This window comes from Aquila chrysaetos, chromosome 9, assembly GCF_900496995.4.
Source record: "Aquila chrysaetos chrysaetos chromosome 9, bAquChr1.4, whole genome shotgun sequence".
Taxonomy (NCBI): Eukaryota; Metazoa; Chordata; class Aves; order Accipitriformes; family Accipitridae; genus Aquila; species Aquila chrysaetos.
Genome location: NC_044012.1, coordinates 31,815,691 through 31,842,057, shown reverse-complemented (window position 1 = coordinate 31,842,057; position 26,367 = coordinate 31,815,691). Strand labels below are relative to the sequence as shown.

General features: G+C 41.8%; 1 protein-coding gene, 1 long non-coding RNA gene and 1 pseudogene across 4 annotated transcripts in view; 2 read left to right on the top strand and 1 right to left on the bottom strand.

Moving 5' to 3' along the window:
- IFT81 (intraflagellar transport 81) overlaps positions 1-5,164 on the bottom strand; it is a 50,958-nt gene extending 45,794 nt beyond the window's left edge. Inside the window, exons 1-5 of one of the 3 annotated variants that reach the window (XM_030026728.2) lie at positions 5,079-5,164; positions 4,555-4,719; positions 3,668-3,771; positions 2,842-3,022; positions 95-184 (exon numbers count right to left, since the gene is read on the bottom strand). In XM_030026728.2, the coding sequence (XP_029882588.1) occupies positions 95-184; positions 2,842-3,022; positions 3,668-3,771; positions 4,555-4,698 (519 nt within the window). In that variant the 5' untranslated portion in view covers positions 4,699-4,719; positions 5,079-5,164. The other 2 variants (XM_030026727.2, XM_041125669.1) reach the window with 2 other exon arrangements.
- Positions 5,165-5,227: 63 nt separating this feature from the next.
- Positions 5,228-8,527, top strand: LOC115345425. Its single transcript, XR_003924821.1, has 3 exons — positions 5,228-5,702; positions 6,972-7,205; positions 8,143-8,527. It is a non-coding gene; the product is annotated as an uncharacterized LOC115345425 (long non-coding RNA).
- A 1,301-nt stretch (positions 8,528-9,828) lies between these two features.
- Positions 9,829-25,225, top strand: LOC115346471 (annotated as a pseudogene).
- The last annotated feature ends 1,142 nt before the right edge of the window (positions 25,226-26,367 follow it).

The following is a 26,367-nucleotide window of genomic DNA, read 5'->3' as shown; positions in this document are numbered from 1 at the left end:
ACACTGCAATGAGTCCACAAAACCAACAAAAACAGAATTGACATTCAAAAAAAAACCTAAACAAAAGTTGTGTGATTTTGTCAGATTTTTTTACCCTTCTTATTTCTGCAGTAGATAAACCAGATGTTTTGAGCTGCTCACACTCCTTATGTAGGTTTTTAAATGCTTCCATCAGTTCTTCATACTATAAAATGAAATAAAAACCATGCAGAATGAGCTCTGTGTCTCAGGACTTTCAGATCAACATGTTGCTTTTCTACTAAGACAGTAAATATAGAAATAGAAATATGGTGAGAACAAGAATTAAAGGCATTTTTTCATCACAAAATCTTCTCAAGTTATAAAGCAAAAATAAAAAATTACAGCGAATTGTTTTCCATTTGAAGGTACACTCAGAAGTGTCACAATTTCTTCAGTATTTTCACCTCTTCCCTTGTAATACATAGTGTATTTTCAAAACAGGAAGATAAGATGTTATCTGAAATGGACAATGCTATATTAACAAATTATTCTCTCTTACTATAAATCTATGTATATCACATACATAAATTTATCAGCGCCCAAAGGAAGAGCTTGATCTAACAACACGCTTGATCAAAGCAACGGGGCTTGGAATTTATAGAGCACTTGGCTTCAATCCAGCAAAGCGGTCCAAGAGCACACCTGACTTAACATGTGAGAAATAGTTTTGACACATTGCATAATCATGCCCTCAGTATATTACAGAGACTGATATATGTAGTTCGGTAGTTAGAAAGAAGTAGACAGTGTGCTACTTCCACACCAGTACGTTGCCCACCAGTAATCTTAAACTGAGAGGCAGTGTGAAAGTCTGTGTGGGTAGAGAAATAACAGGGGACAGAAAGAGTTTAGAAATATGGATAGGAAATAAATTTAGATTCAACTTGGAGAAATGCAAGCTGAGATATAAGGAAAGATAATCTCCACAGAAACAGCCATTCAATGAGACGGAAAAATCTAAAAAGAGAGTATCAAGTCATTTTTTACTTCCTGGAAAGAGCAATTGATATGAATGTTGAACACAAAATGGCAATAGCAAAGGCCAGTTCAAACAAAGGCATCATATCCCTGAGCAGTGAAGCACCAATTCTATTCTATAAAACCCTGGGGAACCAGCATCTAGAATGCTCTGTTCATTTCTGGTTTTTTCAATATCAGGCACACACTGACAAGCTGGAATGAATTCAAAAAAATAGCAATAAAATGGCTACTGAGAAGAAGATAAAATAATAGAGAAAGAGCTTGATTAAATGGCAAATAAAGGTATGATAAGGTATGCACACGCTGGACAATGAAGAATGAGTTACAAAAAAGTAGGAGTAAAAATGCAACTGGCCTGCATTATATCACTTATGCATTATAGAAGTTAAGTACTTTAACAAATCATGAAATAGCAGGTAGTCTCTGAGCAACTGTATTCATGATTGCTGATGTCCAACAACTTTCCTTTGTGTGGATTCTCTACCTCTTTCAAAAGGGGACCTTAGTACGTCTTCCTTACTGGGACACAAAATTTCAAGACCAATGGCAAGATTCAAACAAGGGCATAGCAGTTTGCCAGATCATACCAAAGGGAAGGTTTCTCACTTTCACCAAATAAGCTGCAGCTACCCCATGTGCACCTGAAATAAGTGACACACTCAAATGACCAAAGAACACCTACAGTGGAAAGAAAGATACCTGGCACCTGGGGGCAACTCACTGAAGACTGGACAACTAGATTCATGCCTGAAGTTGCTCGCTGTTTAAATTATATACTGCAGCCAATCCAATGTCTAAATCACAGCACAGTTGGGAAGGTGGCAAGTATTCTGAGTATCTTGTTTAGATAATTTACAAAAGTACATTTGAGCTGATTCTATACAGCCATAAAACTTGACCATGTTCTAAGATTTCCAAACTCTAATATTTGAAATGTTTCTCTTAAAAGACACTATTGCAAGCCTGTATATCTAAATAATTTAGTCTCAATTCTTTAACTCATTAGTATCTAAATATTTGTATTGTAAAGTTAAATTACATTAAGGCAGTATATTACCCCAGCTTCTGTTTTGAATTAATCAGCAGGGTATTAGTTTAATAAGATGGTTATATTACTGTAATCCCAAAAAGGAACACATCTTACGTAACGGAAATAATAGAGCTGGATATTTACACATATTAAGACTGTGACATACTGAAAAAACATACAATCTGCATTCCTTTCTCTCTTTGCTACTTCTGCTTAGTTATTCCAAGTTATAAATCCAATATTGTTAATGCTCACAAAAGAAGTGGGAACATAATGAGTAGGAATGTCAGCCCAGGAAAAAGACATTTTTTACTTATTCACAAAAAAATAAATGGTTGAAGCAGAATTGGGATAAGGCTAATACAAATACTGGGTACTAAATACTGTACAATCAATTGACAGTTAGGAGACATTGGCTTTTGGTCATAACATTTTCTGGACTTGTTTGAAGTGGTAATTTAGCAAGTTAAAAATACCCATCTCATAGTTCATAGGAAAAAAAAGTGCTTAAAAATTAAGAAATAAAAATCTGTCTTGGCCAGCATGGCTCTGAACATTATTTAGTACCCCATACTTAATGGATTTAAAACCTCTTAATTCAATGCTACCTATTAATATACAATTTCATGGTTATTGGAAGAAAGGTGGTCATATTACAAATATTTGCTCACCCTCGATTCCAACATGCTCTTAACATAACTTACTTGAATACTTATCTCAACAACTTAACTCCTCAATTCATTTATCCCTCCTCCTATTGGCACTTTAATTAATTAACGTAAAATGTTGGCATTCATGAAAAATGGCACCTGTTTGTTGATGTCAGCCACGGTATCATCCTGTAGGAATTCCGCTGGCACTTCCAATTTTACTAAGAAACGTGCCAGGTAAGCCCTCTTCTTGAGTTCATTGGTCCTCTGAAGAAGCCAATGTAAGACAGGATGAATTACAGGTTTGCTTCCAGTAACTAACCCTTGGCGAAATGCACTCCTATACGAAAACAACAACAAAAAACCCCAATAAATCTTAAACTAAAGAACACTGGCTTGGAACAAACAATTTGCAATATTTTGACATTCCCTCTCCACTTGCCTAATGATATTCTTAATGCTGTTAAAAGAGAAAACACTCATGATGCCAGTTTGCTATTTATGATCCCAATTCTGCTACCTTGAAACAAATAAAAATCTTGTAACACATCAAAAGGCTAAAGCCAGCAACAACGACTCTTCCTTTTCTGCGATATTCTTCGGGAATAAAGGCAATGTGGGAAGAGTGTGGGTTTTCTGGGTTATAACCTGGCGCAGGAGGGTGCAATCCAGCCTCGGGCAGCTGGTCTGAAAGGGATGGAGAACGGACTGACCCTGCCAGTCATGCGGCACCCTCTCCTGGCTGACTCTGCAATAGCAGCTGCTGCAGCAGGGCCCGAGGGGCAGCCTACGCCTGCAGGAGCCTTCTGGTGGCATCCCCTATACCATACTCTATAGGGACAAGGGAGGAGCTGCCTTCAAGGCGTTACACATACCCACTGGGATAGCCGAGGTCCAAAATACACACAACTACTAAATTAAAGGTCGTTACTGTATAAGCTGTAAAAGATGTTTTACTGTGATTTGTAGACAAAAAGATACTTACAAGTCTGATATACTTCCTGGAGGTTTGTATTTAAGGATACCAAGAAGACTCAACATTCTTTTAGCTGTTTGTTCTGGCAGCTCTTCTCTAATGTCAACAGCATGCTAAAGAGTAAAAAAATAAAAGTTATCCACTGTTTGTCCAAGTCATGTTAATTAACTAGCAACACTGAAAGAATTGACTTTATCCATTTATCACGATATGTCAGTGAAGCGAGGTGCTCCATACAGAACACCCTTTTTATCACCAAACTTCCATTCTCTTCTAATGGATTGTTCTCCAACATGTGTATTCAAGTAAATTTATTCTAGGTACACATTCTCCCTGTTCATGGGACCTCATCTATGCAAACGGATTACCTCCACCAAAGAAGTCAGATATCCTAGCACGTTATCTGCGCCCCAGATGGATGAACGATCCCTTCTGATCTTATACACACTTCTGGTAACCTCAAAGGAGAGGGATTCAATATCTACTGCAACAGCTAAATCATGAGGTTCAGTTCTTGATCATACCTGTGTATGTGTACAAGACAACCTGACTTTTGACTTAAGAACATGACAGTTGTCAGTATGAACCAAGTTAAGATCTGTATCCTGATTCCCAAGGAGAAAACATACAGTCATCAGTCTCTGGGGGACAGGGATCCAGTATCCCTAGCCCAAGAAACATTTCCTGGTTTGCCAAAAACACATAGATGTATAGACAGAAAGGATCCTTGCCAGGCACATTTATTTCCAGGAAGATTCATACAAGCTATTTTGGTAAACCAAACATGCCACAAGATTATACAGAGCCAGACCTAAATAAAAGCAAATTTCTGCGTCAGGCCCATTTAAGATGTTCACAATTACACATGTGTGAGCACCTCTGATTGCCTTCCTTACCTTTGGGTCAATCTCCCCCAGAACATCATTGAGCAGCTGCAACAGCTGCATTGACTCCAAGGAGTCAAACGTGATTAAATTGTAGTTCTTCCTGAAGGGCTCCTGATTGAGCTTCTCAACAATGAACTGGATTTGATCACTCATAATCGTGTCCTGGAAAAACCTCTGCAGAAAAGACAGAAGAGATGTCACGAGGCCTCGGCGGGCAGAGGGAGCTGGGGGCTGTCGGGAAGGCGGGTGAAGGCACCACCTCAGCGAGGCCCACCGCAGCCCAGAGACGGTGAGCTGGCACCGGGCTCGGCGGGGCCCAGCCCGGCCACCCCCCCCTCAGGCCCGGGGGGGGGCGGGGAGCGCCCCGCGGCCTACGAAGGAAGGTCCGGCCCCTCACAGAGACTACGGGGGGAGGCGGCCGGGTCCCCTCCGCCGGCCGGGCGCGCCGGGGGCCGCCCTCGCTCGACCGGCAGCGCCCTGAGGCGACGGGGCGGCCTCGTCCTTCGCCCCCCGCGCGCGCGCCTCCCCGTTACCCTGGTAACGGTTGCCAGGCCAGGGCGACGGCGTCACTTCCGACGCTACCGCCCGCTCCTGCTAATGCACCCGAACGGCTGGAAAAGGGCCCGAGGGAGGGGGCGTCCGCGCATGCGCAGAGCGGCGGCAGCGGCGGGGCGGGCTGGGTTCTCCCGGCGGAGGGCGGATCCTTGTTTCGCTGTCCTCGCAGCCCGCCGCGGCCTGACAGGAGGCGAGGCGGAGCAGCAGGCCGCACCGAGAGGTCGCCGCGGCCTGCCCTGGGCAGCCCTTCCCGCCGCGCTGTTTTGCCAGCCCCGTGGGGCTCTGGGAAGCTCAATCTCCCCCCCCACCTTCCTGCCCCGAATTGGGCAGGAATTGGGATTTTTATCCCCAGCTCCTGACCAGAGGGCAGCTGGTGGCGGTGCCACAGCAGCAGGCTCTGCCCGGTGCCACGGTGTGAGGCAGCACCATCGCTGGACATGGGTTGGGTTTCGCAGTAGGGCAGGGTCGATGCCGCTTCGCTCTGTGGGAAGCATGGCTGTGGTCGCTGGAGGTGATGCTGGGGCCTACGCGCCACAGGCCATGTCTCTCGTGGGGCTTCTTCACAGCACAAGTGCTCTTGGTGCAAGGAGCAGCAGAAATAGGTTTGAGATTCACCCTTTAAAGTATATACTTAGCTTTGCGGTTTCTTAAGAGGGAGGCTGTTGTCGCATGTGTAGGAGATGTACAAACAGATTGATGCAGTTACCCAATTAAGATTTCTGGCAGTCTTTGACAGCATAAAGAGGTGTCAAGCGTGGCTGATGTACATATCAGGTGAATGGTTACTTCATTTCTTTGAAATGGAAAAATGCACAGAGGACCCTTGTGGAACAGGAATGCCGGTTCCGTGCCCAGGCTTCGTGAGGGGCAAATGGCGAATTTATGTTGCTCAGGGTTGAACATAAGTTGTCAGTGTGCCTCAAAGTAGCGATAAATATGTAGTGCTAGCTAGCTACACTAAATCTGAAACAGGGATGGGAGCCTCAAAAACACCAGTCAATCAAAAATAGACTATATATTAAAGTGACAGTTGTTCATGAAACGGGTATCTCTTGATCTGCAAGTCTTTTGTTGCACATCCTTCAAAACCCATGCTTGGACCTTAAATAGGTGGATTTTGGAGCCTCTGCTATTGCAATTAGCTTCTTGGATAGTCTTAGAATCCCATGTGAGTCCACAGATGATGGATTAAAATATGCAGTGAGTCATATTAAATTGGTGCCAATTGAAATGCACAGGTTGTAAATCACTGCAGAATTTGACTCAGTAAATAGCAATCATAAATGTAATACTTTGCAATTCTAAGCACTGCGTCTATCTTAGGTTAGTTCCTTTTTTCTTTCTGAGGAACAGAAAACGCTTCATAAAATACTGATTTACTGGTCTTTGCGGGAAGCCTGGAAAGTGACACTGCATTGGTGTCCTAGCTTTTAACTGGCTAAACTAAGTTATAGGGGGGATGGATGAGTTGCTTCTGATTGTGCATGAAAGCTGTGGTAGAGCCAGGAACATAATCCAAGTCTCCTGACTCCTGGGTTTGAACTTTAAAACCAGATCATGTTTCCTTTGTGCTTTCAGTCTGTATACTGACCTTTAGGAATCATATTTACCTACAACTTCCCAGAAGAGATCTACTTTCCCTTGACATGCTTTCCTGGTATCAATTACACTTTTCTTCTGATGAGTATTTTGAGCATATAGAATACACAGAGAGAGCATATGAAAACAGAATTTCCTGTGGAGGCACTGGGGGCCAGGTCTGCTCCCTGTAGACTGCATTAATAGGTAATAGGAAGTGGTGGATGTGGATCCACCACTTAATGCTGAAGAAACACTGTTTCCGTAAATACTTATACACATCCTTCCTTCAGACCTTGCTGCAGAGGAGGGAGTGATGGTGCCCACAGTGCTGAGGATGGAGAGGGATCTGTGCTGGGTACAGTGGGAGGGTGCTGCTCTGAGATTCTCCTTTACATCAGACTATTTCAGTCCCTACACCTTCCAAGAAGCAAAGGACTGTTCCCCTCTTCTCATGTCGCTGTAACGTTAAAGAGGGAATAGATAAAGAAGAGGAAGGATGTCTGAAAACTTTAGAAAATGCCAAGGTAAGAAAAAAAGATGGTGAGATTGTTACACTCTGTCGTGGTGAAAAGCCATGAAGTCTGATCGTTCTGGCCCTTGGGGAAGGAGACCTCCGTGACCAGATGTCATTAGAACTGGATTGGCTGAGCTCTGGCTTGCTGACCTGTTTGAAAGCTCAAGTGATTGAAGGCAGGAGCAAAATCATACATTGGACCCCAGTTTTATGGGACTTCCCAACTTGGGGAAAGCATGGGGGATCCTGTGTCATCCTTAAAGTTGTATGTTTTCATGATCCTTTCTTCCAGCGGTTTTGTGCTATTCATATGTGCAGCCCAAAGTAGCCATACTGCTACCCCAGGCTGCCCGCCTGCTGCTTGATATTTACAGTCTGTAGTGGTGTCTGAATTTTCAAACTTACTGCTTAAGAAAAATGAGGGCTTAGCTCAGTGTCTTGACCTCTGTATCACAACAGAATCTTCAGAGACATAAAAGAGATGACAGCTTTCAGTGCAGCCTTGGGTAAATATTACAGGAAGCAACTGAGATATTTGTTTGATGCTTAACTTGTCTTAAATTATCTTAGTTGGGGTATTGTGGTATCTGGATCAAATCTTACAGAATCAAAGGCCAGTGTTCATATATATTTGTTGTATAATTCTGGGGGCATTTTCCAAATTCCCAAGTTAGTTTGCATGGAGAGTGATACAGGGTTTCAAGCAAAGTTTCCTAAGGACATGAGTGTTATTGTAACAGTTTGGCCATATAGTTCCATCCAGTTGTCTGGATAGGGCTTATGTTTTATATTGCTTGGGAAAGGCTTATGGAAACTGCTTATTGAAAAGGCATCATGCAGAGGCAATGTGCGGAAGAGAATGGAGACTGCAAATAAACTGTCCAGAGCTCTTTAGATGTGCAGGCATGGCTTCATTACTCCCTCCTGACTTTCTCCTCCCTTTATAGCTACTGCCGTATGGATGACTGCCTTGCAAAACCGTGAGAGAGCTCGACCATAGAGGCCAGCAAATCAGAGTGGAAAGAAACCTGAGCAAATCAAAATCAGGCTCCACGGGCAAAGAGAGATCACCTTATATGGGAACATCATGGGCAAGAAGATGAATACGTCCGGCCGAGCTGCTGAGGTCAGATCCCAAACAGATGGAAGACGTTAATGTGAAAATGAGAGCATTTAGGAAGAGAAGACAACACTTACTTCTGCTTCACTTATGGAGTCTGAGCCCTCCTGTTTGTCTCTTTTATTGTAAATATTGTGTTATGTGTATATACACATAGGTCTGACAGTGTTATATTAAAAATCAATTTCTTTGTGGCTATTCTAGCACCTAAATGCATCCCAGTTCTGTTTCTGGCTCCCACTTGCAGCTTTTTCAGTTGTTATTACGTAGCAGGAGTTTGCTTGCTGAAGTGTCACTAATACCAACCATAGCAGTATGGACCATGGTCAACAAAAGCCTAAGGAGTGATCACTGATGTCTCAAAAAATTAAGCCTGTTTGTACAGAATGTAACTTGTTCCTGTGTGCCAAAGCATTTAAGACAATACCAACAGCCAAGAAGCCTGTCCAGTTCTGAATGTTTTGTCATGACTACAGCCATAGGTAGCATCCTAGGTGATTTTAAATACTGAAGGATTGGAAGAAAAACATTAGATCTGTGTTTGTAGGGTTTGTATATTTTGTGCCTCTGTGTGGGTCTTCTGTTGCAAGAGAGAGGACCCTGGTCCTTTCAATCTGGGTCTAATGGATTCTGCCTTCTTGTCTTCAAGTTCAAACTTCTTGTCTTTCAGACTGAGCCTGAGATTTACGTGTCCCACCTTGACAGCTCTGCATCTTTACAGCTCCACCTCCTGTGTTTACAGTGTCAGATGGTGGCCTCATACCTGCTCCTTGGCCCCTTGGACCAGATGCAAATAGTTGGCTTGCAGCACACAGACCAGCTCTGGCTCATGCATGATTCTGGGGAGTAGGAGAAGCTGCAGCCAAAGTATGTGCCATGTATTGGTTCTGCTGAGATGAGTAGTGGCTTTATCACTCCCTTTTAATCACATGACCAATACAATATGGATACATGACCAGTTGGATACAAAACCAATCTAAGACCACATAGGATGGTGTCCCATGCAATGTGAGATAAGCTGGAGATCTCTGTGGTCACTGATGACCCAAAATCTTGCTTTACCATTGCTCTGTGCCTTGCATGGCCATTGCAACTCCTGCAAAGTGGGTGTTGCATGCATCTGCCCAGTCCAGAAATGCATTACACCTTCTTTGAGGTGGTGCAAAGTGTTGGGTGGTGGAGAGTCAGGCCCAGAAGAAGGTCAGCGTGACACTGGCTTCCATCTGTTTAGCTTCATCTCTACAGTTGTCCCAGTGTTACTTCAGACTGGCAGAGACGAGTAGTACTGAGGAGAGATGGTGCCATCAACAGAAGGTGACAGGAACAGCGCTGAGCAATCAGTCCTGCAACTCCAGGGTGAAATTTGGTGCTTTTTCTGGGAACAAACCAAAGGACATGGCTCTTCAGGCACTTCTTGATTCCATCAACTTTAAAAGTTGATTCCATCTTTAAAAGGCCTGTGGTACCATTCTCATACAGGTTTCTGACTGTGCCTTTAAGTGGGGTGGCCTGAGAAAGATGCAGGGGTGGAAGAAGACAGCACCAGGCAGCTCCAGTTTTCAAAAGCCAATAAGTCACAGGAAGTGCTAGCAATGGGTGTACATGGCTGGCTGGAGTGCCTGACTCAGTGCGACTCTCCGAAATACATACACATTCAGAGTGTTACTTGTGGATGTGTGAAATGTTTCCTTTATACAACTGTTGCTCTGTCTGTTTGGTAAGTGCATGGTGATGGAATGCTGTGTTATATGTGAGCAAATGCTTCTTGTATTGGGGGTTGTCTGGTTACAACTTGGCTTTCAGCACTTTGAGTTTTGTGGCAGCAAAAAAGACCATTGATCTGGTGTTAGACCATTCTTGGAAGATGGATGTGGTAGTGGGAATTTTGTGGTGGGAGTGTGGCATAGGATGTTACCTAACAAGGTGGGGTTGCTTGGACAGAGTTAACTAAGCTTCCTCTAAAAAACACTTGCAGTTTTATTTGTTACCATGCCGTCTGTTTTTGTTTCTTGTCTGAAAAATCCAAAATAACTCCACCGAATAATCACAGATTTACACCAGTGTTTCTGAGATTCAAGTCTGCTCTGTAGAGTCTCCTATTCAGGGTCAGATGAAATGGCAAGTCACTCCTTGCAGCAGATTTTAAGAACAATAAGATGTTTTAGGAATATGCAATAACTGATTGCCTCTAAAGGGCAGATTTTCCTCTTTGCTGCCAAACTAGGGCTGTTCTCAGTGATAAGTGTTTGCTGAACAAAGTCTGCCGAAGTTCATAAAGTTGGTTTCATTCTCATGGGAGGGCAGCAAGCCAGGACATTGAGCGCACTGATCCCAATCTCATAAAAAACCAAGTCTGCAGGAAATTCAAGTTGCCTTACTAAGGTACTATACCCACCTACTTCTGCTCAGAGCTGGGTTCCCACTGCCAGTTTTCAATAACATGGTTATCCCAAAGTACTGTTCTCCAGAAGGAAAAGGCTGAAATGCTATTATAATAGATGGTATAAATAAAGGAACATTGATCAGTTGCTTTGTATTTCTGTTCTTCACATACTATTTTACCCCCCTCTAGCCAGTCTGTTGTTAAATGGAAATGGCGCTAGCTCTTGTGGCTTGTTTTTCAAAGCAAACCTTTTACATCACTTTTATGTAGTGTGGAAAGTATTTTCTGAACATACCATAGCTTTTCAAAGTTGACAGTGCTTTTTTGAGTTAGATGAGCTAGATGACTTTCCTGTCAGCTTAAAAACAGAGGTGGTGTTCCTCCTTTTATTAACACGTTCAAGTCATGAGAAAGTGGAAACATTAAACAAAGGTTTTTGAAGCACTCAGCATGAGGCACAAAAATAGTCACTCTGGAAAGCTCAGGACTAAGTATTTTAAGCTCTCTTAAAAAAATGTAGAGAGGACACTACCGTTTGTGACAGAAAAAGTCAAAGTCTAGGTACACAGCAACACGGCATGGGTGGAAGTTTTTGGATGACATCAAGCCCTGTTGCAGTTAATTGGTGTTTCACAAATGGCATCTGAAGGGTCAGAATGTCACCTCATGTTGTCTATATAATTTAGGATGGGAAATAGAAATTCTCTTCTTGCGTGTATCAATTCATTTCTGACAAAGCCAAAAGTTGCAAAAGTGAAACCACAGCAGACTTTGGTCCAGCTGATGCATGTGTCTCACACAAAATGGCTCTCAATTACTTGAAAATGTCCATCTGACTTCTATTTTGCGGTGCATTTTGTCCAAGAATGATACAAAGAAGCTGATACAAAGAAGCTGACCAATTTTATTCTTATGGGCTTATTTGTCCTTTCTGTTTTATCTGGCCAGTTGTATACTGATCGCTTACAGACTCTATCTGGAGATGGATGAAGTTAACAGCTCAGTTTGCACTACTGTGAAGGAAGTGGCTTACACAAACAACAGGATCTGGGATACAGCAGAATACACTATACCGATGCAGGCAAGTCGTCTTCCATTGATATATCTGATTGCTTTCCTGACATGTCTCTGTCCTACCACTCAATGTGATTACTTTACATTGGAGACAGCAATGTTTGAAGCCACATCTTCCCTTCCTCCCTTAATATAAGGAAAAAAAAATATCCTCTTTTATGAGGTTTCTGTGGTCCTATTTGTTACACAATTTTTACATAATCAGTTTAGTATTTTGGTAATAGCAAACCTAAGAACAGATTCACTCCAGTATAGCTGTACTAAACACAGTAGTGTTGTTACCAATTAATGCTAGTGTATCTTTCTAGGTTGTAATGCCAGTTTAAAAAAAAAAAATCAGTGCCTTCTTGCCTCTGGCTGCTCATTCCTGCCCTGATGATGTCCCTGGCTTGTCCTGTTTGAGCCAGATAGAATCTGAATGTCTATCAGGGGGAGGTAGAGCATGAGTAGCCTTGTTGTCCTTCCAGGTGATGTTCTGGAATGACTGAGGTCTGAATCAAATATGTGAAATTTCAGTCAGATTCATATTTTTTCCTCCATGTAGGCAGTAGACTCTTTTTTCGTGATGACCAACACCACTGAGACAGAGAATCAGCTTGAGCAGAGGTGCCCTGAGGTAAATATGTTTCGTGATTTATACTTGGGATGTATCGAATGCATGTTGATGTGAAAGAGTGGACTGTCCTTGGAGCAGTCTGGTACAAGCAAATACTGTTGCTCTTTATGTCTGTATCTCAGCAGATAACATGCAAGATCTAGTTTAATTGCTCCTTTTCTTTCTCGGGGAATCAGCTGGCAGGTGTGACTTTGCCTCACACCAATGACCTTGCAGCCAAATCTATCTGCATCACTTTCAGGAGGTGATGACATTCAGGCCAGTGATTGCTGTCCACCTTCTCTGGCATTGCTGCTGCTCTGGAGGAAAACCTGAAGGAATGATGGAGCTACAGAATTGCTATCAGCTTCTCTGCTAATATGGTGCTCTCACTATTACTGTTGCTCATTCCTACATGCCCCTTTCCTTCCTTTCTGTAGGTCAAACCTGGTCATCAGCTGCAGCTCTCCTTTTCATTTGCTTGGCCTAGAAGTGGGGCCTTGCAGAGTAGTTCCCGAATACATGTTGACTTTCACTGGCAAAAGTACATGGGACTGTTAGTAAACAAAGAATTAAATAGTCCAGTATTAAATTTATTGTGCTTAATAGTATAGGAGAGAGTGTGAAAAATGGGAAAAGACATAAATAATAAACAAAAATGTTATTGTAAGCAAGGAAGGGGCTTTTTTTCTAGTTTTGCAGGTAGCTGAGCCTTTATCTCCTATAAGCCAAATACTTAGTAAGGGTTATACCTCCTCTACATTGTTATTTTCTCTTATTATTCAATATTTTTACATTGAAGCTGAGTAAGACTTTTTACATAGGTGTGCAGAGGGAGATATTTATATTGCTCTTTTAATGTAATTTTTTTTTCCAGTATCACTTTGCCAAAGCTATCTGCTCTGCAGAACAAGTCCTGTGAAAAAGGGAGTGTAGATATCCACAGTGAAGGTACGTAAACAGCATTTTCAGATTGAAATTTTTTTTTTGTGAGTACTATCTTCTATTGCGTTATTGACCAGTGCAGCATGTGCAAGATCCAACTTGGAGAATTGCAGTAGAAGAGTACAGAATCCTAAGAGATATCTAAGAATATATTTTCAAAACCACAAAAATTAGTTCTTATCCCTTACTAAACGGAGAAACAGTGAGAGGGAGCAGAGGAAGGGGAGATGTGAAGAGTACGGACTGGTGTGAATGAGGGCCGATATCATAGTCACTCCCATCGAAGTCCATGGCTGCTTAGCAAGTGGAGTGACTGCAGGATCTGTGTGAAGGGTCTGTAACACCCCTATGATGGTTAGGTAGTTCTCAGAATAAGTCAGGGAACTTGTGTCCTCTATTTGGGACCAGTTGTCCAGAAGGCATCATACTGTTTTCATCAGCTATGTGAGTTCTTTGTAGTGCTGAGATTCCCTGAATTTGGACTGCTGGCTGGATTATCACTTTCCCTGGTAAAGAGTAAATGCTCACAGAAAATGCTGAATTTCCAGGAGTGCAGAAAGAATTAAGGTTTTCTGCCCACCTTTATATCCTTGTTTAATTTGCTTATGTTGTAGAATTAAACTTCTGACTGAAAGAGTTGTTTCTTGATTTATCCCAAGACTCAGATATGTAACTTCACATAAAACTATGAAGGAAATTACTTCACCCTTAGCCCAAACAATAACAAGCACTGTTGACCCAAGCAAACGGCTAAATAAGGACTGATGAGGTGTGGCAGGACCATGGTTTGGATAGTTCTTCCTACAGCTTCCTCCTATAGAAAGCTGCAACAATCTGAAATGTCAAGCTCCCTATCTTATATTTGAAGAGGAATCCACTGACATGTTGAAACTGTCTCTAATTAGCAAAACACTCTTGTCTTTGCTGAGTAAGAGCTTGTTTCTCTCCAGGAATTCAAACAGGAAGATGTGTGAATTATAATGCAACTGTTAAAACCTGTGAGGTCAGGGCACGGTGCGCTGTGGAATCCATGGAAAAAAACCCTGAGTAAGTGAAAGAGATACCTGCATTTTTTTAATGTCAAAGAAGGATTTACTTTGACAAAGTCATGAAATTTTAGGATAAACCCTTTGCTTAGACACATACAGATCTCATGTATGTAAACCAACTATTTCCTTCATAGCCATACTGTTAACACTCATTATAATATCTAAATAACTTCTAACAATCTGTCCTGCTGTATGATCTGCAGTGAAGTCATAGCCTCCAGTTTGTATCATCATGCAGCTGCCATAGAAACAGTTTCAGATGTCACAGGCTCATCTTGAATTCACTAGAGGCATTTGGCTCATTAATTCAAATGTCAAGGAAAATGCATCAACGTTAAGATAGGTTTAATCGGTGACAGAAATAAAAAGTTTCCTAACTTGGGTCTCTGTGGTGTAGAAGTTCTTTGTGGGTTCATTTATCACAGTGAGGTTGCTTCCACCTCCAAGAACAGTAGGGGTAGATTGATTGTACATTGTGTTGCAGGCTAGTGTTTGGGGATCCACCTCAGGCTGAAGAACAGTCTCTCCATCCTCTCTGGGTAGACGATGAAGACCTCAATGCTGGCAATCTGTAACGGTGAGCCGAAGAAAACTCTAGGAAGAAGACTTCACGGAACAATGCTGCTGTGACCTAGAGAGTAGGATGGAGGGCCTCATCTTTTTTTGTAACCACATGACTGTACGGTGTTCCAAGATGAAAATGTTCTATTTCTATTCTGTATCAGCCAAAGCATGAAAAAATTTTATAGAATATTTGATTTCAACTGAAATGATGGAAATTATACTCTGAGAGCAAATTATAATCAGTTTTAGCTCCTCTCAACCAGCTTTGAAATATATCTGTAAGAAACTAGGTCAATTATCACTTTTATTAACTCACTGCTTTTAAAAGATACAAGTGTGATTCTATGTATATATCCCACCTTTTCCCTAATTCAGGGTTTTCTGCAGAGACTGAGCATTTTTTCCACTGCCAGGTCCCCTTCAGAGCCCACAATGCCTCCTACAGCTCCTTCTGCTGAGGTTTTTTTCAGCTCTTTAAAGGAATTTCCATTCCCTTCTCCCGTGGACAGAGTTGTGATCTGAAAAAGGGTTTGTCCAACAACAGGAAGGCTGTAATTGTTCATACAGCATCCGGGAAAGATATGCATGAGCTTCCTGAGTTAATGAAATCTTAGGGTTTTTTAATAAAGTTTCAGTGACTGGCAGTCATTTTTAAATGTCACACTGCGTAGGCTCACTGCTGCATATGTTACAGAGGGAATTTTGCTTTTAATTACATCGCACCATTGACACATTCTGTCTTGTTTCCCAACCTTCCTCTGAAGTGCCAGTAGTCAATACCAAGGACCAAAAATAATGGATGAGAGGCTTGATCCAAACCTCTGATGTATAAAGTTCCTTCACAAGTTCCATTGGCAAGTAAAAAAATGAGGAATCACTAAAAAACAAAGCTGAGTGTTTATTTTCTACCAGAATGATACATAAGACCAAGGTCAGAGCCCAGGAAGCGTTGCTATCTGGTTGAGATACTGAGGTAGCAGCAGCAATGTAGGGCTTTGGTTACACCCATGATTGTCTTTATTGTTCAAATTCCTTTGAAAGGTAAGTTTCATGAACTATACAGGAGGCCTCCTTTTCCTTCCTGTTAGTTATGGCAGGAGCTGAACAAAGCCATTACATGTTGGCAAGAAGATTCCTTTATTTTTGATAGTTCATTTCTGCCTGAGGCTGGGCATAGTTGTCACATTAGCTGGCTGAAGGACAGGTGTTTGCAACACCTTTTTCAGAAGACCTTTGGATCAGATTCCAGATGCTTCCCAATGGATGAATTATGGGCAGTTTCACATTACAGGTTCATTCATTTTTAGTTTTTTAAAAATCAACATTATTAATGTCTTGACTGTTATACACTGAAACTTATCAGTGACTTTTGTGTCCAGGTAGCATCCAGAAGTGTTAATCTGGTTTGCAATCACATCTCATTCATTGACTTGGTTTAGAAGACACTCATGAGAAGTCCCCCACGGAAGCTGCATGTCGTCCAGCTAACGTGCTTCTTTTCATCACAGTTCTCTGATGCAGAGGCATTGCTCAAAATACAATGATAGGAAAAATATTCCCTGCTTAGAAGCGCTGTCCTTTATGTGGATGATTACTTTGAAGACTGGGTGTCCCCCTTGGAATGGCTGTCTTGATAGAAATTAAAATATTCCAGGCTCATTCTTAAAATGGAACAATGGCAATATTCCAGTTCAGCATAGTCCCTATGCTAGGCAAACAATGCTAAAAATTGTACCTTTTACTTTCCTATAGCCCTGGCAAGTCCTGGAGTGTAGCAGAGGTTGGCTTACACAGTCTAGGCCAAGGTTACCCAGCTGGCAACTTGTGGGAAAATTCCTTCTTTCCCACCAAATTAGCTTCAGAGAAATCACTCTTTTGAGGAAGGGTCAGACTGGCAGCTGCTTTCCATTGTGTTTGCATTCCACCTACATATTTAGTGACACAAACCACTGTGACACAGAACACTGCAGGGGAGGTCCTCAAGCTGGTATCTGCTAGGAAGGCAGGACAACCTTTGGTGATGTGATTGACACCTGACTTCCAGAGACATTCTCTAGGATTTGAGCGCATGGCTCACTCTTATACTCTTACTAGCTGTGCAGCTCTGGTGTAAATGGCCACCTGTCTCTGAGGACCAGCAATGAAACTGCCACTTCATTATGCAGAAATCATCAGCTGTCAAATGGTGTAATTTCTCACTATTATTCTATAGCAGGATTTATATGAGAAGTCTCCTGAGATCCTAATTCAGCTGAATGTAGCGACTCTAGTTAGGCTTGGCCCACACAAACAAGTGCAATAGAGAACAATTTATACCTAAAACTAAGAAAACCACCTATATCTTTCTTGATCCCCTGAGCCACCTAACTCCCTGCATTTCCATCTGTTATTCTTAGCAACATATTCGTCCTACTGACAGCTTTCCAGGTAATAGTAAAGTAGTATAACATTAACTGATGTATTTAAGTAAAAGAAGTTAGTTAATTTGATGTTTCTTTTTAGGCCTGCTGTTCTGAGGAGTTCTGAAGACTTCACTGTGCTAATAAAGAACAACATTCACTTCCCAAAATTTAATTACACCATGTAAGTGCAAACATTCCTCAATGCTTTCTGAAGAGTGAGTAGTTGTGCTCTGAAAAAAAGATTATATAAATTGGCACCTTCTTTACTCAGAAAGGCTATGCATTTAGGGCTGTATCTGCCTGAATGACAAATACCAGGTTTCTATAATTCTTTAGCCCTATTAACCCTTCAGGAACCAAGAGAAATAAGGAGAGCTTGGGAACAGAGCCTTCCAGCATAACTCTATTTCTCTCATGCACTGGACAACAGAATTGTTCATTTAGATAAACTGGTTTATGTTAGGGTAAAATCACTAAAATACAGCACAACAGACGTGTGATTCAAATTATAAGGTGAAAGTGTTTCATTCACACAGGTAAAATTTTGCTGGTGATAATATCCAAAGAGTAAAGAATTCATCTTGATTCCCAGAGCCCAGTTAGGGATATATAGATCTGGTAGCTACACAACCAAAAGCTTGTATACTTACAAACCGAGCACATTTTAACGCGGGTTCTACTAAGTGTGAAGTCCCTTACCTGTATCTGCTACAGCTTGTTTTTAAATTTAAACAATTGTGTGCGTTCTTCACAGACTAAATATTTCACCAAATTTAAATACTTCCTATACATACAACAATATAACTTCCCCGCTCTGTCCAATTTTCCATCCAGGAGATATCCTTCAGGAAGCAAAAGAGAATTTTTCTGAAGTGGCAGTAAAGGTCTGTGATATCACTGTTTTTTTCATGCTCAGTGTTAAATCATTTGCTTGATTCTCTTCCTGCATGTTTTGCTGTCTGGCATATAATGGAATTATTCTAGGTTTAGAAACTGATTGTGTGAGAAGCAAAGTAATCCCAACTTTCAAGAATTAAATGTGCTTAACATCTCACAGGATGGGACCCATGTTGACAGAGTTGATATTATTTTGTTAGTATTGTAGCATGCAGAACCCCTTTTACAAAGCACAGTGCATTTAAGTAGGTCGTATACAAGCCTGTCACTCATGGTCATCTTTTTATTCTACTCAAGCAGATCCTAAATCACGTTGCTTGGGGAATCATCCAAAAGTCAGACTGGCACAAATGGCAGCTTACATTCAGAGTCAAAAAGCACTTATTTTTGCCATTACATTTTCCCTCTGTTCTTTAGGGTATTGAGCCAAATGCCCTTAACACAGTATTCAGCCATACCTCTAGAAAGTCAATATTATCAGATGGGTAGAATAGAAGTAGAGACAAAGTGTCATGCCCAGAGTCATCAACTGAGCACATATATTGAGTCTCAGCCTGGCATAGTGCATTTGAGATGAAACATTTAGACTGGGTGCCTACAAATCTTAGGCTTGCACTCAGGCTTTTGGTTTGAGCCTATATGTAGTTTGAAGCAACGAAATGACAGTCACAGTTGATTGGCTACATCCACACTTGTGCTACTAAGATGAAGAAAAACAGACAGAAGACAGGAATGACTGGTAGCTTTTAGCTCATGTAACTAAGTCACTTCCATAGAAGACTGCTTGATTGGCAAATGTTGCTTATGAGTTAGTGTGTCTATAGAGATACGTCCCTGCCAATGGCATCCCTCAAGTCTCCGCTGATTTTAACTGCAGTTTAGCACAGGCAGCAACACAGCACTAGTCCCTAAGCTTACTGTGTCTGTTTCTAGGGAGGAATCATTGCCATTGAGATTAACTGGGACTGTAATTTGGACAGCTGATTTTATGACTGCAGTCCAAAGTATGGTTTCTGCTGCCCTGATGACAAAAAAATAAAGCCTGGATTCCACTTCAGTTAAAAAAATGTTATATGAAGCAAGTAGCATGTTTTTTGAGTTGAAACAAAGATGTGATGAGGTGTGGGGAATGATGACTTGGAATGACAAGATGTTTGATTCTCCTTCTTCACTCTTGTAGTCATGTTCTTAACCTGCAGTTACTGCAGTTGTATGGATGTATCATCACAGTCATCTCCCAAATGAGCATGCTTGTATTGCAGGAGATTTTATTTCTGTGTTGAAAGGCCTAGAAATTTCCAACAAGTATTCTGGGAGCTAACACAGAGAATAGTTTGGGCAGATTCCACCATATGGCAATTGAGGCTTGAAACTACCTAAACTTGTGAGTTTCCCAAGGCAATTAACACAAATAAAATAAAAAAGCGTTTTTCTTCCATCTGGGTAGCCCCACAGTTCACTGAATCAAGATTTATTCAACAGCAAATTAGAGCCTTTGGTTCTGTGTGCATATAGCAGATTTATGAGAAGCTTTGACAAAAAAATCTTGATGTGACTCCAGTTCTAAATAGTTACACAAAGCATTTATCAAATGCTTATCAGCATGTTTAAAACTAAAGTTGTGCCTCAAATCTAGGTCAAAACTCTTGTGTAACAACACTCTTTTTTTGACTCACAGCATGATTATTGTTACATTATAGGTTTTCATACATTTGTGATGCTAACATGAGTGCCAGCACTGTCTAGGAGCTGCCAGTGTATTCCAAAGCTGCATTGTGCTGGAGCTGTGCAAATGAAGAACAAATAAGTGTTCCCTCTGACCTGGCAAACACAGTCAGGAGGTGAGGGAGATCACAAGGAAAAAGCAAGATAGCGCTGTGAGGCTGAGGCCAGCAACCTTTCTGTTGAATACATTTTTGTAGGCAAAGCAGTTTCCGAGAAGGCTTTTGGAAGAAGACAGTGGAGTAGTTTTGAGGATGTTTAGTGTCAGATTAACAGCTGGGGTCAAAATGCCAAGAACAGGTTTGCCCAAAGTTTGTTATCTTTTAAGCATCAAAATACCAGTCTGTAGCAAGATTATTTTGCTGCAATTCAGCTGAAATCTCTGCTGCAGGAAGTGAGTCTGGTCTGAGAACATAGGCTACTGGGAGAGTGTGCATGATGTCAGACCACATCCTGGTGGCCTGACTCTGTATCTGTAAATCAAGGGGTTTATTGGCAAAGAAATGTCATTCTGTAATGTCTCCAGGATTTAAAAAGAGGAGCAGAGTAGTTCAGTGCAGCAATTTAAAAAGCAAAGACAGTGAAAGTTGAAGAGCAGTGAATAGATTGAGCATAATACTATTTAAAACAAGCATGGATGTTTTGGCGAAGAACATGCACAAACCCTGCCACACTGTTGAGCTAGTGTATGCCAACTTGTATAAACAGAGCTGCTGATTTCAGTAGAACTACCCAAGTGAGTAAGGGGGGGAGAGCTAGAAATTATCCTACAAGTAATATATTTCAAAAAAACTTTTTTGACATCAGTGACATGTCATAAGAATGTAAAATATATCAAAGGTCCATCCAGCCCAGTGTCCTAAATCTAACAAAGATCAATAGCAGGAGAAAATTTTGGAAAAGAGCATAAGAAACAGGGCACATAGAATGCTGCTTCCCCTGCAGTCTAGCTGTCCTAGAAGTCAGGAAAGCTGCTTTGGGCAGCTTATAACCTCTGTCTGCATGGAGCCGTATTGATTTCATCCCAGTTCCAAAGCAATTTTGTGATAGACTTAAATGGAAACAGGCTTTAGCCTTCCAAAATAAAAGAACTACTTGAGGTGCAAGGGAGCAAAGCTTCAGCCAGTGATCAAGAAAGCTCTTAACAGGTCAGGTCTAAGCACAAAGCTGTTACAGAGGAGAAGGCTTCTATGCCATCAAGAGCAGATGTGAAATAACCTCTACCCTGAGGGCTAGAGAAAACTTCTAATCCTGTAAAGAGTTAAGGAACACTTTCAAATAAGACCTAACTGACCTGCAGCCTTCAGAGGCTAAAAGCTGGCCAGTAAAATATGTCTTGGCCACAGACCATGGAACCGTTCAGCACAGGAAAAAGGGAATTTCATGTCTGTGCAAGCAAGGAGAAAGCAGAACACATTACAATGTGTTTTTCTGAGTGACTCACTGCCTTCAGAGAATACAAATCATATCGCAGTGAATGGGAAGCGAATGATCGCATGATCTAGGGAACTCTGATTAAAGACACTCTGAAAGTCTGCCAAACTTAGCTTGCAGTAGGATGTGCAGGAGAGAGTGGAATCAAGTAAAAGCTTGCTCTGGGCTGGTTTGTTAGCATCAAGATGGCAAAGAGCAGCAGGGGCTGAACCCAAAGAAAAGGGAAGGAGGAAAATGTATTTTTCTTTAGATGTCCCTATCATCTGAATGAGTACCTGGAGATGCTAGAAAGCAGAGGGCTGAGCTGATGGCATTTACACTAGACATATCCTCTTAAACAGTTTATTTTTTTGGTAATTGAACAGGCAATCAACTATAAAACAAATTTTGATTAGCAATGACAGACTGATCTGTGAGTATCTGCCACCCCTGGAACTGACCTTCTTTCCCTTTAGCTAAGCAAATTCCTGTTCAAATTATGTATCTAAATGAAGGAGAACAGGACTTAGAGATCACTCAAGTAAACCAGCCAAGAACAATACAGCACTTTAAGTCCTAACAGTGTGTCTGAGGCAGAAGACATATAGGTGGTGTTATCAGAGGTTGGATATTAGTACCATTGTGTGTTTTAGTATGTCTTTCAGTTTAATGTAATGGTTTTGTCTGTACTGCCAGCTTTTCATTGTCAGATTTAAAAAGATCTCTTTGTTCCATGCTCTGTGACTGCTTATTGATCCCTAAGCTGATGTGAGCTGTGCATCAGGAGGGTCATGTTCTTGATAGAATAAGAAACTGGAAATTACTAGTAAAGGTTCACATGATTCTTGCCACTCTCTACTGATCGAAGAATGGAAAATGGCTGATATCTAGCATGCTGAAGTGTGCTCAGGAGTTCAGAGCTGGTCTTGGATAACATGATATTAAAGCCTTCAGAGCATGAGCACTCTTGTCATTGCCAGCTCCTCACATATCCTTGCTGGGTTTTCTATCTATCTGCTTTACCTGTGATTGAACTTCTTTCTGCAGCTTCAGGTTCCAATTTGAATTGAGACAGCTAAACACTCATTGGACATTAGTTGGATTTTTAATTTGCCTAAGTCTCTATATATGTATTAATTTAGTTTAGACTGCCAGGTCAGATGCTGGGCAAAACACTCTTCATCAAGCTGGCCTCAGCACCTTCATTTCAGAAGGCTGAAAGGGCTGGAGGAAAAAGGGAGAAGAAACTACACATCTTTTTGTGTTCTGTAGTCTCATGGCATTATATGCCCCAGGGAAGCTGCACAGATCTTAATTTACTGTTTTGCAGATATGCAAGGTACTACATGCTACCACATGGGAAGGAGAAGAGAACCCTTTTCAAAGTCTATGGAATACAGTTTGATGTCCTTGTCTTTGACACAGTAAATGCAATTCTTTTTCCTTGTGGAGGGAGAAGAAAGCTTGCTATTTCCTTAGCGCCACTTCTGCCATATACCCCTCTCCTTTCTCCTGTCCATCATTCTGGGATGGAAGTCATGTCAGATGAGTAGATCTAAACTGAACTGAGTAGCATAGGAGAGCAAAACTGAGGATGAAATGGCAGGGCTGGGAGAGAGGCAGGATTGTTGTTTAAGACTGAGACAGTAACAGGTATCATCATGACATGATGTTATTGTCATTAACCCCATCTGTCACCACTGTTTCCCTCTCAAGTTGTTTATTCTCCCCTGCAAAGTGTCTGACATGGTCTATGAAATGTTGTGATTGATTGAATTGTGAAGAGACAAAGATACATTGTGAAGAGACAAAAAGAGAAAAGCCATTAAGTTGAATGAATGGTACAGATCTTGCCTCCCAGTTACTCTTTTCTGCTTTCTTTAAGGGTAGAAAATTTAATGGCATTGAACTAATTTAAAACATTGGGTCCATGATCTCCTCTTTTGGTTTGGTGAGAGACTTGTTTTTTGTGTTAATAAAAACAGTTCTGGAGACACAATCTCATTAAGAAAGTGGAATCACTACTTGCTTTTTTTTCGTGTGCAAGTTGTGAGTGCCATTGAAATTGCTATCTGTGTAGGTCATGGCTCCAGCTGCGGACAATCACCGTTCTACAAAATTTACAACAGGAAGAAGTATGAGACTGTGCTGAATCCAAGACAGGTAAAGAATGTAAATTGCTGCTCTATGGACACAAAAATGCAGCTGATCCAGGAAGCTTCTATGGAGCTGTGCACAGCATGAGTGCAGTGGGCTCTACACACAATCTTGGCATGGCAGAGTCACACCAGCTCTTTCACAAAAACCTGCAGGGAACAGTGATCCTTCAAAACAGCAGAAGGATGTCATGAAAGGGTTGTCCATGAAAAGGGCATTGCTCGAAGCCTCTTCCTCTTTTTCAAGACATTAATGGTTATTTCTCTAGGCTGCCTCTACTAATCCCCCAGCATTTTAGACATGTATTTTTAAAGAAGAGTGAAGAGGAGAGTACCTAAAGGCCCCGCACAACCACATTCCTACAGTTAGTTCCATACCATCTCCTCCTCTTCCCTCTGCCCCTGCAGGTCCCCATGTTTTTGCTGTCCCAGACACTGGAAATGTGGGCCCTTGCAACATGCAGTTGCAGGGGATTGTTATTGGAACACAGACTGCAGAACCCAAGCCCTGAGGTCAGATCTATGCTGTGTTTGTTCCCAGTTCTCCCAGAACTACTCCAACTGAAAATGCTCATTTCTTCTGCTGCGCAGGTGATGTATGTGTCCTATGTTGATGAGCCACATCATCAGTGGTTACCGTGATAAAGAAGCCTCTGAAAACAAACTTGCAGCATGCTCAAGACAGCATTTTTGAGGTACAGACAGACACTTAACCTTTGGGATCCTCTCTTCAAAAGACAGAACTGAGGAATGTCATTCCAAACTGATTTGGGTTTCTGCCACCCCTGCCTCCCCATCTTTCCAGATTAGATTCTGAGGGGCTAAAACTAGATTCCTATTGTCCGCTTCAAGTTAATAGGTCCTGTGACCAGAGGATGTATTTTCTAGAGTCAGCTAAAAATCGCTGCTTTCCTGTGGTGTGTATGTGCCAGTGGGAGCGCGTTGGTGTTGAAACAACTTGCGAGGTGTCAATTCGATTTTGCTAGGGTGGGCGTTGGCAACACAGAAAGACAATCCTCCTCCAGATCTGCTGATCTATCATCATTATCCCTATTGTGCTGTGTCAAATGAAAAACCCAATGGTGAGGATCACTGTTGTGAATTCTCTCTGCAGTTGGATGAAGCAGCAAAGGCTGTTTTCTTTAATTTATGTTGGGAATTGTTGTTGCAGAGCCACCCTGTGAAATTCTGTGATGCTGGCAGCTGCTGCACCAGTGAGTCCGAGAGCCATGATAATGAAGAATCCTAGCCAATGCGCACCAATGAGTCCAACAAGAACCACAATAATGAACAATGTGAGCTGGGACAATCTCTTAGACAAGGGGCCTCTTCCCCAGACTGCCAAAAGTGGTGCTTCTGTGGCAAATGCCAGCCAACACAGAAGTACCATGAGCAGCTCTGCTGCCGAAGGAAAAAAGGGTAGTGCCTCACAACCTCCCATTGGTTTCAGCAGCTGGTGCTGTCCAGTCACACCCTGAAGAAAGCCCTTCTCTACAAAGACCCCTTTCTGGACTTGACGGATGGCAATATCAATGACCAGCTGTGTCCCCTTCTTACAAGCAATGCATTCACTGGCGCTGTGGCGCTTTTGATCTGGAAGACAGAGCCATCATCCCAAGCTGCTGCAGGTGGAAAATGAGAGATACCTAACCCAAAGCTGTCAGCAGCTATACTGATTTTAAGATGGAAGGAGGATGTAGCACAATTTGAGCTCACACTGTGACTCACCTTGGACATTTAACCTTTGTTTTCTTTCACAGACCTTTTAAAAAAAAGAGAAGAAAGCGTGTGACTTCCCAAAATCATCTGTAGTACAGCTCAGTTCTTGTATAGTGTCTTTGGAGAGGCACAATTGCCTGCTGCTTAGCACAGAGGAACAAATACCTTGAACTAAAGCGCTTGCTTCTGCCTTTGCTTCTTTCTGTGAGTTGCCCCACATGATTTGGAAATGTAGGCTCTGGGGTGACTTCTTAGGGCTACATTTTAGTGGGAAGTTCCAGGCCTCCTACCTTTGCACTGATGCATACCAGAATCCCAGCTGAGTCAGGAGATGACCAGCACCCTGAAAATAAGATGGAGCCAAGAGTCATCTCAAAGCATGACCCCTGAAGGAAGGAAGTCCAAAAGAGATATCACTTGAAACCATGGTCCTGAGCATTTTTCTCCCCCAGCCTCACCACCTTTCTGCAGTCCTGCATCAAGAGGCTCTAGGAAGAGGCCACTGAGCATGTAGTTTCATAACTCACCATTGAAGGCCTCACAGTCAATCCAGATTAAACAGGCTCATTTTAGATGATTTCAGTGACACAGACAAAGCATTTTCTGAAAAGCCCAGCTGTTCTCTTTGTACTACTCCTTTTAGCTTGAACTCAGGAATTACAATGAAAAGTACTTTTACTGTCTTTGTGTAATATTTTCGGGCATTTCATTCATACTCATTGAAATTGTAATGTTGGACTTTGGCCTCCTGTTTGTGCTTAGCTTCAAACAGGCCTTGCCTCTTATACCTTCTCTTACTGAACTTGCCACAGTGCGAGTTGCTTTGTGCTATGATGCATAAGGCCAGAGTACAGCTGAGGAGCAGGAAATTCAGGGTAGATTAATCTGTGCTCCAGCACCTTTTCGGTTCTTTCTTTTTGTTATACTTGGACATGTTCTATTTTTGTAGAAACAAGGTGAGAAGGATTTTAACATGTATATTCTGCACTCCTTTCAACTAAGCTTTGTTCTTCCTGAGCTAACCCATCGGTTTGCCATTTCCATTTCCCACATATATTTTAAGATATATTGCTGGCAGATTATGCCAACTGTATTTATATCTTCAGTTGTAATATGCATTAATCATATTAACA